The following is a 13,459-nucleotide window of genomic DNA, read 5'->3' on the forward strand; positions in this document are numbered from 1 at the left end:
TGTTAAACTTCAAAAAGATGGTGTTAGCACCTTTAGCCTGTAGACAGTGGTATTATGACCTAGAAAAGCCAAACATGAAAATTACATATGACAACCAACAAAAAACTGAATCCTGCTGGAATTTAAAAGCTGGAGTTCCTGTTGGTTCAGCAATGATATTAAAGATCCCATGAGACTTTTCACAAGAGTGAGGGTTTGCCATATTATTTTGCCCTGAGCCAATGTATTGCCATAGTTCATCTCAAAAGTTACTGGATTCAATGGTGCTACAAGTGTACCATGCGTTTTGCAGGTTACATTTGTTTATAAAGATTGTTAAGGGTGCCCAGGAGCTTGGGTTGGAAACTCCAATGGTATAAATCAAAGGACTAAGTAGGAAGCAGCATGTCCTAATGGATAGGGCACTGCATTAGGACTCAGGAGAGCAGCTGGGATGCTCAGTGACACTAGGCAAGTTACCTCTTGGGGCCTTAGTTTTCCCATCTGTAAAATGGGGATAATGATATGTCCTTTGTAAAGCACTTTGAGGTCTGTGGATGAAAAGTGGAGGAGTGAAAGAGTGATTGGTATTATTAATAAAAATGAAACACAATGGGATCCTTTGAATGAAAGGAACCCTATAATAAAGACCTATTTCTTCTCCAATAACTATTCATAGCTAGCAATCTTTATGGGATCAAAATAAAGATATATTTTTCCCAATACACTTTTATCAGATTGTTTCTAAATACTCAATATTATATTGTATATTACTATATTTTGCAATATCAAATGTGTACAGAAGCCACCCAGCCTTCAGAAAGAATACACACCTAATTTTATCCTAGACTCTGCTCAGGAAGAACAACGAGGAGTCCTTGTGGCACCTTTAGAGACTAATGAATTTATTTGGGCATAAGCTTTCGTGGGCTAGGAGCGATGAAGTGGGTTCTAGCTCATGAAAGCTTATGCCCAAATAAATTCGTTAGTCTCTAAGGTGCCACAAGGACTCCTCGCTGTTTTTGCTGATACAGACTAACACGGCTACCACGCTGAAACCTACTCAGGAAGAATTAGAGCTTGGGCACTACAATGGCCTGGATCGGAGGAAAGGCAATTAAAATAATAGCAAACACAGGAAAGTTAACAGATTCATCTTCCAGTTTCATAGATCTGGTGATGATGTGAGATACAACAAGTGTACAAAGAAGATACACCTAAAGTCACTCCTTCCTGTGCGTTCTCACACTGGGATTTGCCTTTCCTTGTCTGTCTTCTAGATTGGAAGCTCTGGAGCAGAGGCTGTCACAATATTTGTGTCCTGTACAGCACCATGCACACTGTTGACCTTAGCAAATAGCTATCATTCAACAGAACAATGAACATCGCTATTATACATCTAAACAATATTTTCCTTATAGTAAAGCTAGCTAATTGTAACAACACTAAAAGACTTTAAAGTGCCTAGCACATTTATAACGTTTGCTTATTTTTCTGTTATAAAGGTCTTCATTTATCCATTTTAGATGGTCTTAGATAGAGATGATGTGGAAAGGCTATAATATTCAGTTGAACACTAGGTGGAGCTGCAACATGCTGATATTTGTGTGTGTGCCAGTTTATGCTGCTGATTTCCAGTTTGAGTTGTAGATAAATTACAGGCCCTTCCCCACCTGTCCATGAAACCCCAAAACAAAAGAGAACAACTCCCCAAACCAATAAGCAAATCTAACAAGCCAACAAACCTCCAACTACGTGGAGGATGGGAAAGGAAAGGTAAATCTATACAAAGAAAAGAAGATGAAAAAGGCTGCTGTAACCAATGGAGCTCTGGGGATTCTGTGGTTCATAGGATGTTAACAAACAAACAAAAACTATAAACATGTTCCTTATATCCCCTGTCTGTGAGGTAGTAACAATAGTAATGGAGGGTATGATTGCTATAGATCAGATATTTTTTCATCAAAAGTCTGCGATATATTTTCTCATTTTTCAGATATTTCTTTAGTATGATGATGATGGGGAAAGATTGTTTGAGAAGCTGCTCTAAGTACAATAGTGAACTATACCTCCTCCCCCCATCCCACCACCAATGCAGTTACCTAATATATAAAGGTTTGAGAAATGTAATTATGGATGCCTTGCTAAACCCCAGCCATTTCTAGATTGGGCAGGTGGGGAGGGCTGGAGAGGCGGAGTCTCAACATGGTATCCATCCACCTCAGGCAACCTCCTGGGCACTACTCCTACAGATCTGGTTACAGAACCCAGCACCAGCGGCATGGCCATTTTGTAAGGCCCATAATGACCAAACCTTACATGCTTTGGAAAACACTGCACAATATAGAGCAGGGGTAGTCAATTATTTTTTTGTCAAGGTCCAAATTTCTTGGTCAAGGTATAGTTAAGGCTCAGACTCCAAAGAAAACAATAATAATAAAAAAAGATAAGTACATGGGCGGTGTGGGCATCCCCTGCATGGTGAAGCTAGCCCCCTGCCCTGCCTCTTCCACCCAAGGCCCCGCCCCACCCCTTCCAGTCCCCCTGCTCTTGCTGTCTTGCCCACAAACGCAGCCCTGAACCCTGACCTGCCAGCATCTGGAGGAGCCCTGGCCAGCCCACTTGTGCCTGGAGGAGCCCGGAGGAGCCCTGGCCAGCCCTCTGGGGCCGAGCTGTGAGCCTGGGCCACCCAGAGGTGCTCTGAACCCTGCCCAGAGGCTGCTGCGGGAATCATTAGCAGAGGTTTGGGGAGCTCAGCCTCCATTACTCACTGCCCACGAATATATAAATAAAAAGATTTTGGGATCTGATGGTCCAGATATGGCCCACGGTCTGCCTATCAACTACCCCGGTATAGAGCTTGTGCTTGGAGGAATATGAATATAGCCACAGTAGTGGGGCTTAGTCAAGAGGTTGCTGGAAAGTGGTGGCCACCTGCTGGAGTGGGGATGGGAAAGAGGAGATTCTCTGGTCATTCTCCAGGAAGAGCTGCCCAAATCGGATGATGTTGGTGCCTCCTTTTGTAAGACATTTAAAATATCTTCAGCTGCCTTCCCTGAAACAAAGGCGGGTTAATATAACAGCAGCAACACATGGCACTTACAGTGCTTTTTGCCTGATCTCAGGGCGATATTAAGCATTATTAACCCCAGATGAGTAAAAGGAAACAGAGGTTAAGCATTTTGCCCAAGGTCACAGAACAGGCTAGTAGATCGTGAATAGAATCTTGGGGCTTCATCATCTGGCCCATGTCTCCTAACTTTTTCTAGTGCCATATATATACTGAACCAGGGTGTCTCCCTTTAATTATGACTTTTCATTGAATACCCTTGTCCAGCAGTCCTTCCAATCTCTGACACTTCAATGTCCGGGTTACGACATGGTGATTTTGGATCTCTCTCACAGTCACTTTCATCAGAAGAGTCTCCACAGTCATTGTCCACATTACATACAAGCATCCTCTTTATACAACGACCTAAGCAAAGAATGAAGAACTGAATATTTCTAATCCTTTTTTAACATTGGGTTTACATCAGAAAAACAAATATTCCTTACTGGAATCTTCCTCTTAGAAGGTGTATTTTCATTTCAGCCAGAGAGTGGTAAAAACCTAATCCCTTGCTCCTCTAAGTGAGAAAAAAAAACCCCTTTAAATTTTCCAATTATTTTTAATGGAATGGCACAGAAAATTAAATGGCAGAAGAATTTCTGACATTCATAGAGAATTATCGTGGTTTGATTTACTTTTAGATTATTCTTTAATGTCTAGATGTGGGGTATTTTTCTGTGAAGTATAAGAATGTGGGAAAACATTAGTTCTTATAGGCTAGTGTCAGCAAAATCATATTTTTGAGTTGCTTTAATGGTCAGTGTATCATAGAATCATTGAATATCAGGGTTGGAAGGGACCTCAGGAGATCATCTAGTCCAACCCCCTGCTCAAAGCAGAGCCAATCCCCAACTAAATCATCCCAGCAAGGGCTTTGTCAAGCCTGACCTTGAAAACCTCTAAGGAAGGAGATTCCACCACCTCCCTAGGTAACCCATTCCAGTGCTTCACCACCCTCCTAGTGAAAAAGTTTTTCCTAACATGCAACCTAAACCTCCCCCGCTGCACCTTGAGACCATTACTCCTTGTTCTGTCATCTGGTACCACTGAGAACAGTCTAGAACCATCCTCTTTGAAACCCCCTTTCAGGTAGTTGAAAGCAGCTATCAAATCCCCCCCTCATTCTTCTCTTCTGCAGACTAAACAATCCCAGTTCCCTCAGCCTCTCCTCATAAGTCATGTGTTCCAATCCCCTAATCATTTTTGTTGCCCTCTGCTGGATGTTTTCCAATTTTTCCACATCCTTCCTGTAGTGTGGGGCCCAAAACTGGACACAGTACTCCAGATGAGGCCTCACCAATGTCGAATACAGGGGAACGATCACGTCCCTCGATCTGCTGGCAATTCTCCTACTTATAGAGCCCAAAATGCCGTTAGCCTTCTTGGCAACAAGGGCACAGTGTTGACTCATATCCAGCTTCTCATCCACTGTAATCCCCAGGTCCTTTTCTGCAGAACTGCGGCTTAGCCAATAGGTCCCCAGCCTGTAGCAATGCCTGGGATTCTTCCATCCTAAGTGGAGGATGGAAGAATTGTTCTTGTTGAACCTCATCAAATTTCTTTTGGCCAAATCCTCTAATTTGTCTAGGTCCCTCTGTATCCTATCCCTACCCTCCAGCGTATCTACCTCTCCTCCCAGTTTAGTGTCATCTACAAACTTGCTGAGGGTGCAATCCACACCATCCTCCAGATCATTAATGAAGATATTGAACAAAACCGGCCCCAGGACCGACCCTTGGGGCACTCCACTTGATACCAGCTGCCAACTAGACATGGAACCATTGATCACTACCCGTTGAGCTTGACAATCTAGCCAGCTTTCTATCCACCTTATAGTCCACTTTATACTCCTTATGTCTGGGAGGATGTAGCATATACTTGAAATAATCTGTGTTTTTATTGTGACATAAACAAGGGGAGAAATCCTGACCCACATTAAAGTCATTGGGAGTTTTGCCATTAACGTCAATGAAGTGAAGATTTCACCTCAGTGTTTTTGTGAAGATTAATTGTTTCTACATGATATTAAATTCAGCCCTGACATAAGAAGATGCAGTCTATTGATGTCAATTAGCTAGCCTGTAAAGTGCTAGCTAAGGTCTATATAGTATTACTAAAATATGCCTTGGGAGGATTGATGTGTCAAATCCCCTATGCAAAATAAAGTCATAGAGTTTTGTAATTTTACCTGTATTCTAAGAGGGTTTGAACTTAGATCTCCAGAGATAGCCGGAACTGCTGAAGTCACCTGGACTTCCCCACTTAAATGTCTTGTTTCTCACCGATTTTTCATAAAGCATAAACAAAAGAGATTCAGATTGTGAAAGCAACACCTACCTGAGTCACATCTAAAGTCAGCTCCACAATCGATTTCTTGCTCTTCTGGACAGGCTGTGCTGGTTTTACAGCTTTGTGTGTCTCCCAATGGTTCCAGGCACTGTTTCCCACGAAACTGTCCAAATTGCTGAACACTTCTAGAGCGAAACTACAAAGATATATAATAATAATTAGATTTTCTCAAAGAAAAGCAAGACAAAAATCACAATATAATTGGAAATTTCCCCCTCAAAATTTCATCCAAGTTAGAAATTTTTTCACAAGCTGATTGGTTGAAAACCAGGAAAAATATTTGGTGGAAATTTTATCAATATGTTTCCCTTTTTTGTCCCTTAATCTCGAAGTTGGAAATTTTGTCAACATTTAGAAATTGAAAACATTTTGATTAGCCCTAATAATAATAAAACAATAATAATATTTTGCACGTGTGCAGCATTTTTGCAGCATCTCAAAACAGGGTACAAATCACATCTTAGCAGTGTTTCCCCCTCTTTTTTTTCTTAAAGCACAGAAATGGACATTGAGGAACAGATAGGAATGACTTTCCTAATGTCACACAGCAACTTGTTCAGAGAGACAGAACAGAACTCAGGTCTCCTTATTAGAGATGGATGAAATTTTTCAGACTAAACTTTTTTTTGACAAAAAAATGCAGATTTGGGTTGACTGAAACATTTTGCTAATTTGTGTTAATTTTAAAAAAAACAAACATGGAATTTTTTTTTGACAAACCAAACTAGTTTGTCAAAAAACTCAAAAAAAACCCTCAAAAAAAAAAAAAAGATGATTTTGGGTCGACCCCAACCACAATTTTTGGTTTTAGCCAGAAAATGGAAAAATATATTATTCACATAGCTCTACTCTTGATTCTCATTCTTCTGTTTCTCCACTAAATAATGCTTTCTCTCATTTATATTCGTAGGTTACACTGAGAACAGTCTAAGTAGTATATTTTATTAAAAATAATATTTCAAATTATGGCCAGATTCTCAGCTAATGCCAATCAGCATAACTTCATAAACTTCAGTGAAGCTATGGTGATTTACATTACTGAGGACTGGGAAGACTGCAGATACTTTTGTGGGAATCTTTCATGAATACCAAATTCTGAGGAACAGCTTGGTGTAGCTCAAAATCTTGTAGCTTCCACCAACAGAAATTCATCCAATAAAAGATATTACCTCCCCTATTTTGTCTCTCTCAAATTCTTATGGAGCAAGTAAAAATTTCATATTTTATTTGCATTTTAGTCTTCATACTAAACTGGCCTCATAGTTAGTATTTTATTTACTTGGAACCCAGGCTTTTTCGACAAAGGAAGTCCCCAAATTATACACAAACACAAGACGAGGTTTAGGAGAACTTACCTTTTGTTCATTAATTCCAGACCTACGTCCCTCACATATTGTGACTGCAAATAAATTAGCAAAGATTCTATGTCTGAAGGGCTTTGTTAAGAGCTGGATGCAGCATACGAAAAATACCTTTATGGAACCTACTGCTTATGTACAATCTCACACATTCCTGTGTGCCAGTAGGTGGCACTCGTAACTAATTCTTCGCATGCATATATAAACAGATCTATAGCTGTGGCACTAGTCACAAAAGGCTTATGTGGTGTTTTTTGTTACCATGAAAAATGACAAAAACTAAAAAGTTTTCATAAAAAAAATCATTTTTAAAAAACTTTCTTCAAAAAATGAAACTGGAAAAGCCTGGCTATCAGTAAATTTTTGGGGTTTTTTTGTTGTTGAGTTTTTGACGAAAACCGGAAAAAAAAAAAAATCAAACTTTGATGTTTCCTGAAAAAATTTCTGTTTTGCCAACAAATCCCTTTTAGAGAGCAGTCTGCTCTTGGGTATAAAACAGTTGAGGATACCCGTGAATCATAACATCAGAATATTGAGGAGGAGTTTAGCACTCTTCACTATAATGGAGGACTTCTAAGTGTAAATGTCAATAATTACCTGTGTCATTTTAAAATAAAAACACTACACCTAGAGCTTACCCTTTGATTTGAGCAAGGGTCACATGGTCCCCATTCACTCCAGTGGGTCAGTTTACAGTCTATTGGAGACTGACCATTAGGTTCTCTTGTCCTCCTATGCAAAACTTTCTTTGAAGAGCTATCAAACAAAACATTTAAAAAACAGTATCAGTTGGCTAAAATCAAGTACAGGTTTTAAAACATTGGTTAATGGTTTAAAAACAAAATGTCCTTTAGCTACGTCCTGGTTCACTTGCACAGCAGTCGTTGGCATTTGGCTATAGAAACAGCCTCATTCTCAAACACTTCACCAGGTTAAAAGGGGAAACTAGAGGACATTTTACTTTTTACAAATATTTAAAGTCAAAGAACAGTTAATGAACCAACAATTCTTTTTCTTTCCTGTATGCACCAAGATTTAGTCTTTGTGTAGATCACGTTAAGCTGCAAGTCAGCTAAGGTAGTGAAATAACGGCTCACAACCAGCCCAAGGATTGCGTATAAACTCCAAGATTTGGTAAAATCAGAATTAAAGACCGATGTGTTCAAATGTGACTGATGATTTTGGTGCCCAGCTTGAAATACCATAAAAGGACTGAGTGTTCAGGGCGTGGGTGCTCAACAATTTCTGAAAAATCCAGCTCCTTCAAGGGGTCTCAAGTTTGACACCAAAAATGGATGCACCCAGAATCACTGGTCACTTTCCAAAATTTGGACCAATATTTTTAAGATTACCTTACCTGACTTACTATCAACTCTTAGTTCATCTTTCTAGTTCTCATCCATTATAGCAGTGTTTCCCAAACTTGGGACGCCACTTGTTCAGGGAAAGCCCCTGGCGGGTCGGTCCGGTTTGTTTACCTGCCGCATCTGCAGGTTCAGCCGATTGCGGCTCCCACTGGCCACGGTTCGCTGTGCCCAGCCAATAGGGGCTGACGAAACCAGTGGCCAGTACGTCCCTCGGCCTGCGTTCCTTCCCGCAGCCCCCATTGGCTGGGCTCAGCGAACTGCGGCTAGTGGGAGCTGCGATCGGCTGAACCGGCGCATGCGGCAGGTAAACAAACAGGCCCGGCCCGCCAGAGGCTTTCCCTGAACAAGCAGGGTCCCAAGTTTGGGAAACACTGCTTTATATGATCCGTCTACAGACACAGAAAGTGAACATTATCTTACAAATATTTGGGGCTTAAATTGACCTGACAGTAACTCTTCAACCTTTAATCCTAAACAGCTCTGGGATGCAGTGTAACCCTTTGGAGGGCCAACTCACCTTGGCTGGCTCTAGAGATGCTTCCAGTTCCCTGTCAAACCAGTGTACAGCTCTTCTCCCCACAGTCTAGAACCCAGGCCTAAAGAGCTACCAAGCAGCTGGCATCTCCAGGCTACCACCCAGTAGCAGCTGTAACCATCTTGTGTGCCACTTACTGTGACCTGCTGTGGACAGAGACTATGGGAAGTTCCATCTCAAGGGTTTGACAGGCAGCGGCCTCAAGGCTCCTGATTGGCTCCCTGCCCTGTATAAACTCACAGGGAATTCCAGGAAGCATCCGGGCAACAGTATGGATCTTCTGTAGCTGCCACAACCATTCCTGCTTTCTTGTTTCTGACTTTGACCTCAGCTTGATTTGGACTTTGCCTCTTGACCCTTGGTATTGACCCTTGCCTGGAACTTGACTACGAGTTCTTCTGCTACTCCTAACCTCAGGTTTGCCCCAGGTCTGACCTTTGGCCCTGACTGCCCTTGTTGGGATCCTGACACTGGGTCAGCCATGATCAAAACGTATGCCAGCCAGCCACTCCCCTGCCTCCCTCTTCAAAATGATTCTCACCCCAAAACCTCTGGGCCCCAAACTTGGGTCTACTGGTAAATAGGTCTTTGGCTGAGGCGGAGAATGATTTAAATAGGCGGGACTCTAGAATAATTTGAAAGCTGAAAGCAGCTATGTGCACACAGATGGAGTACACTGAAGTTTTCTCTATGTCAAGCTCTGCTTGGGGCCGTGGAGTTGGTGACAGGGAGACAGTTGCACCATCCTGGTTCTGCACCCCAGTTCCAGCATGCACTATCATGCACTGCAGCCATACAGTCCTTAAAGGGGCACATATCTGTGTAGTATTGGTATAGAGACAGAGCTCCACCACGCCCTCTATGCTGGGTGTTGGGGACAGAAAACAGCAGATGGCTTTGAGGAGTTCACCTCTTCCGGAAAAGTTTTCTACTGGTGAGTTACAGCCAGAATCTGTTCCTGTTGCTATTTGTATTTCTACGGTGTTTTTCATCCCAAAGCACTCTACAAACTGATATGCAAAGTATGTGTATATCTCTCAGTGATGGATGGGACTGGGCAGTGGATATGGACTTCAGGCTAAGGATATAATATTTATTTTTAAAGTTACTGAGCAATCTCAAGAGGTGATCCTGTCATGCATACCTTGTGCTACAGCTACCATCCTTCCCAATGTTCCTGATGCCTAGTTACCTTTAGTTATCTCCTATTGTAAACCTTATAGGAAAGCCCAATCCACTAGAGCATCGTAATAAGCAATAAACAGAATAAGCAATGGATTTTTTTCTCTTCTCTCACATTCATCATTTTTGCAGGTGACTGGTTGGCCTGCTTACTCCTTCCTGGACCTCCAGAGATAACTGCTTGGCCTGCTCCTCCTGCCTGACACACTTATGGAGATCTCCATTTCCTAGAGCGTAAGGATCATTGTACTTATTTGGCATTGGGCATGATTTGGGAAAGGAGAGTCCCTAAAGAGGGGAGTGGGCCAGCTATCAGGGCACTAGGTACTAGTATCAGGGCACTAGAGGCCAGATTTCCAAAAGCGGTTTAGGCATCTACAGATGCAGATAGAAGCCTAATAAGATTTTTCAAAAGCATCTAGATGCCTAACTCCTATTGGATTTCAAATTCTACTAAGTGACTGGCTGCTTCTTTAGTCATATAAATACCTTTGGGAATCTGCCCCCAGAGATACTGAAAAGGGTATCCACTGCTACAATGATCAACACCCCTCTTCCACAACACCTTTCAAGATCCATGGCTCTACACATGCCTAGCACAACATGTGGTGTACCTCATCCAGTGCATCAAATGCCCCAACAGCAACAACATGGGTAAAACTAGACCACCACCAGGCTCTTGAATGAACTCACACAGAAAAATGATAAGACAAAGACACTCTATTACTCATGAACAAACTTTTTTCACAAAGCAATCACTCCATAGCTGACCTCTTAGTCCTCATACTCAAAGGAAATCTACAAAACACTTCAAAAGACAAGGCTGGGAGCTTAAATTCATAACCCTGCTAGACATGAAAAATCTTGGACTCAATAGACTAGAGACACTGGTTTTATGTCTCAATCTGTAACCCAAATCTACTTTGTCCTAAGAGTGCAGAGGTGTTAATTACCCACTTCATTTTGAACAGTTTCTTGAAACTCTTTGTGCTATAACAGTCTATTCCACCTTGTATTTAGCTGGTACTTACCTTTTCCAGACCTGAAGAAGAGCTCCGAATCTTACCTCATTCACCAACAGTATATTACTTCACCCGCCTGGTCTCTCTTTTATTGTCTGTCCAAGTTAGGTACTCTATCCCTTCATCATGTAGCATAGAGTTCCCATGGTTTGCTAGAAACTTGTTCTGACAAATGTAGGAATTTTGGCAATAATTTTATAATTCACGTGCATACGTCAGTTTTCCTCTGTACTTTGCATTCCTACGTACTGAGAATGTACAGACAGTAGGGATGAGGTATTTGATTCATTTAACAGCCTGGTTAGAAACCAGAGTCATTAACAAACTGACTAGAGTCTACACATGTGAGTGGAAGATCCAGATTAGAGACAATGGAAACCCCAATGGCCAGGACATTCACACCTAGCAACTAACAGCCCAGAGATTCCCCTACCTGTCTGCAGGGAAACAGAGCAAAGGCCCCAGACTGGAGAACAAAGGGAAAAGGCGTCAGGTGGCTGTGTTAAGAACTGAGCTCATAAAGACACAGGGCTGTCACTGAGAGACAAAAGGGACAGAGGCAGAGAAAGGAAGCAAAGAGATTCTGTAGCAGTTGTGACTTTATGCCAACCTAAAGACTTCTAGATGCTGCATGCCAGGTGACTAGTAAATTGCTGCCTTGTTTTGAAAAGGCTGCCTGGTGTCACTGCAAATACTTACAGAGAGTATTGTATGCTGAAGAGATATCATACAAGTCTCTCACAGGAGTCTGGTTTAGCTGGATTAAGTGCAGGGAGTCACAGAGAGCGACAGAGATTGTTGGTGCCCAAAGGCCCCGTTTCACGTCCTTGCCGCTGAGGATTTGTGTGGTTCCTCAGGATCCAGTACACTAAAAGGAGTCACTCTAAAGGGACTAGTTACAGGCTGGGGCATAGATCAGACACAGATGCCTTGAGTTTTCAGGGGTGTGTGTGAGTGTGTGTGTGTACTTAAATATAAAGAATTTGTTGCAAATGATCTCATGCTCTCTAAAGCACCAGTGCTTGGTTTGCAGCCGTTGTCTCTATACGCAGGAGAGTTATTAGCTTGTTCTTTGCTACATCCTAAAGAATGATGGCTTCAAAAGAAGACTGACCCATGTTCCATGTCCCTCTGATAGGCCTGAGTGACAGCTGTGTGAAAAGTGTTTTAAATTAAGTCATTTAAAATGGAGGAGATTAGGAAAAATGACATGCTTGTCATCTATTAAACTCAGGGAAATAGTTCTACTTACTAACACAAACAGAGCTGAGTCAGGAGATTTAATGCACCTAGTTTGAACAGGAAGGAGTTGAAAGCAGCTCAGCCATCAAGAATGCTGCTGAGTATGACAGCAGGGAGCAAGGACTTCAAAGACAAATGCTGAATTCAGTATGCCCTATAATTTCTGCTCAGAAGGGAGCACCCAGCTGGCTGCTTCATTCTCCAAAGTGAGTTTTGTACTTTGAAAAAGTGGCTCACATGAATGTGCCCAAACCCCTGAAACTCAGAACATCCCTGAACCCTGGAGGAGTTGGGCTCCACATCAAAGCATTGCCTCTGAGGCCCATGAATGGATATACTCAAGATCAGTGTATCTGTTAATCAAGGATCTTGCATATTGAGCTGTCCCTGAATGAAGAAATAGAAAAACAGAGAGCCTTGGCTAGCTGACAATAAACTATTGACATTTCAGCAGTCTGGGGGGAGAGGAGAGTGCTCTTGGGAGGGCTGGGAGAATTTCCCAATCTACACAGAAACTGGATTGCACTTTTCCTGTGGTCTTGTTGCATAACACTGGCCGAACTCACAGTGATGTGCGAGAAATACACCTGGTTTATTGGCCAACACTGTAATTTGTTAAATCATAAGATGGGGCCATCTTCATAAATAGTTATCAAATTGATGAATTCAAGCAAGGGAGTTGGCTTGATGGTTGAGTTAGAGCAAGCTGCAGGCATCAAGAGGATCGGCGTTTGAGACCCAAGAAGGCTTCTCATCTGTGTACAGTACTGGTAATCTCACCTCTCAATAGATAATGTCAGCATTTCCAGAGAAGAGCAACAAAAATGATGAAGGGCGTCAAAAACTTATAGGGAAAGAGAGAAGATTCGGATTGTTCACGATAGGAAGGAGACAAATTAGAGGGACATGATAGAAGTTTAAACAAGGTAGATAAGAAGGGGACTGGAATTGAAAAGGTGGGAAATTCAAAGCCAAGAGGACATTCTTTTCATACAAACACATAACTAAATCATAGAACTCATGAGGCCAACCCCTCTCCCGCTTTACCTGTGTCTTCCATCCCTTTGAAACTTAAGGCTATCCAGAGTTATTGTTCATAAACTTTTTAGAAGGGATGTTAAACCTCATACTTCAGGATTTAAGCCTCTTTTAGGAAGTCAGCATGAAAGCTACTATGGGAACAAATTATCCCTAGAGCTGAGCAAATGACAACTTCTTCACTTTGAGGCCAAAACAAAAAACAAAAAAAAAATCCAGTTAGATTTGAACCAAGACAATTTTCAAAAATTTTTCTGATGACTAACCCCCCCCACCAC

The 13,459-nt window shown here is 41.9% G+C and overlaps 1 protein-coding gene across 1 annotated transcript in view; it reads right to left on the minus strand.

Moving 5' to 3' along the window:
* C9 (complement C9) overlaps nt 1-13,459 on the minus strand; it is a 30,218-nt gene that overhangs the window by 15,356 nt on the left and 1,403 nt on the right. Inside the window, exons 2-4 of the mRNA XM_084629655.1 lie at nt 7,434-7,551; nt 5,426-5,573; nt 3,307-3,454 (exon numbers count right to left, since the gene is read on the minus strand). Coding sequence (XP_084485781.1) covers nt 3,307-3,454; nt 5,426-5,573; nt 7,434-7,551 — 414 coding nt within the window. The remainder of the gene's footprint in view (nt 1-3,306; nt 3,455-5,425; nt 5,574-7,433; nt 7,552-13,459) is intronic.

This window comes from Lepidochelys olivacea (genome assembly GCF_965140295.1).
Source record: "Lepidochelys olivacea isolate rLepOli2 genome assembly, chromosome: 5".
Taxonomy (NCBI): domain Eukaryota; kingdom Metazoa; phylum Chordata; order Testudines; family Cheloniidae; genus Lepidochelys; species Lepidochelys olivacea.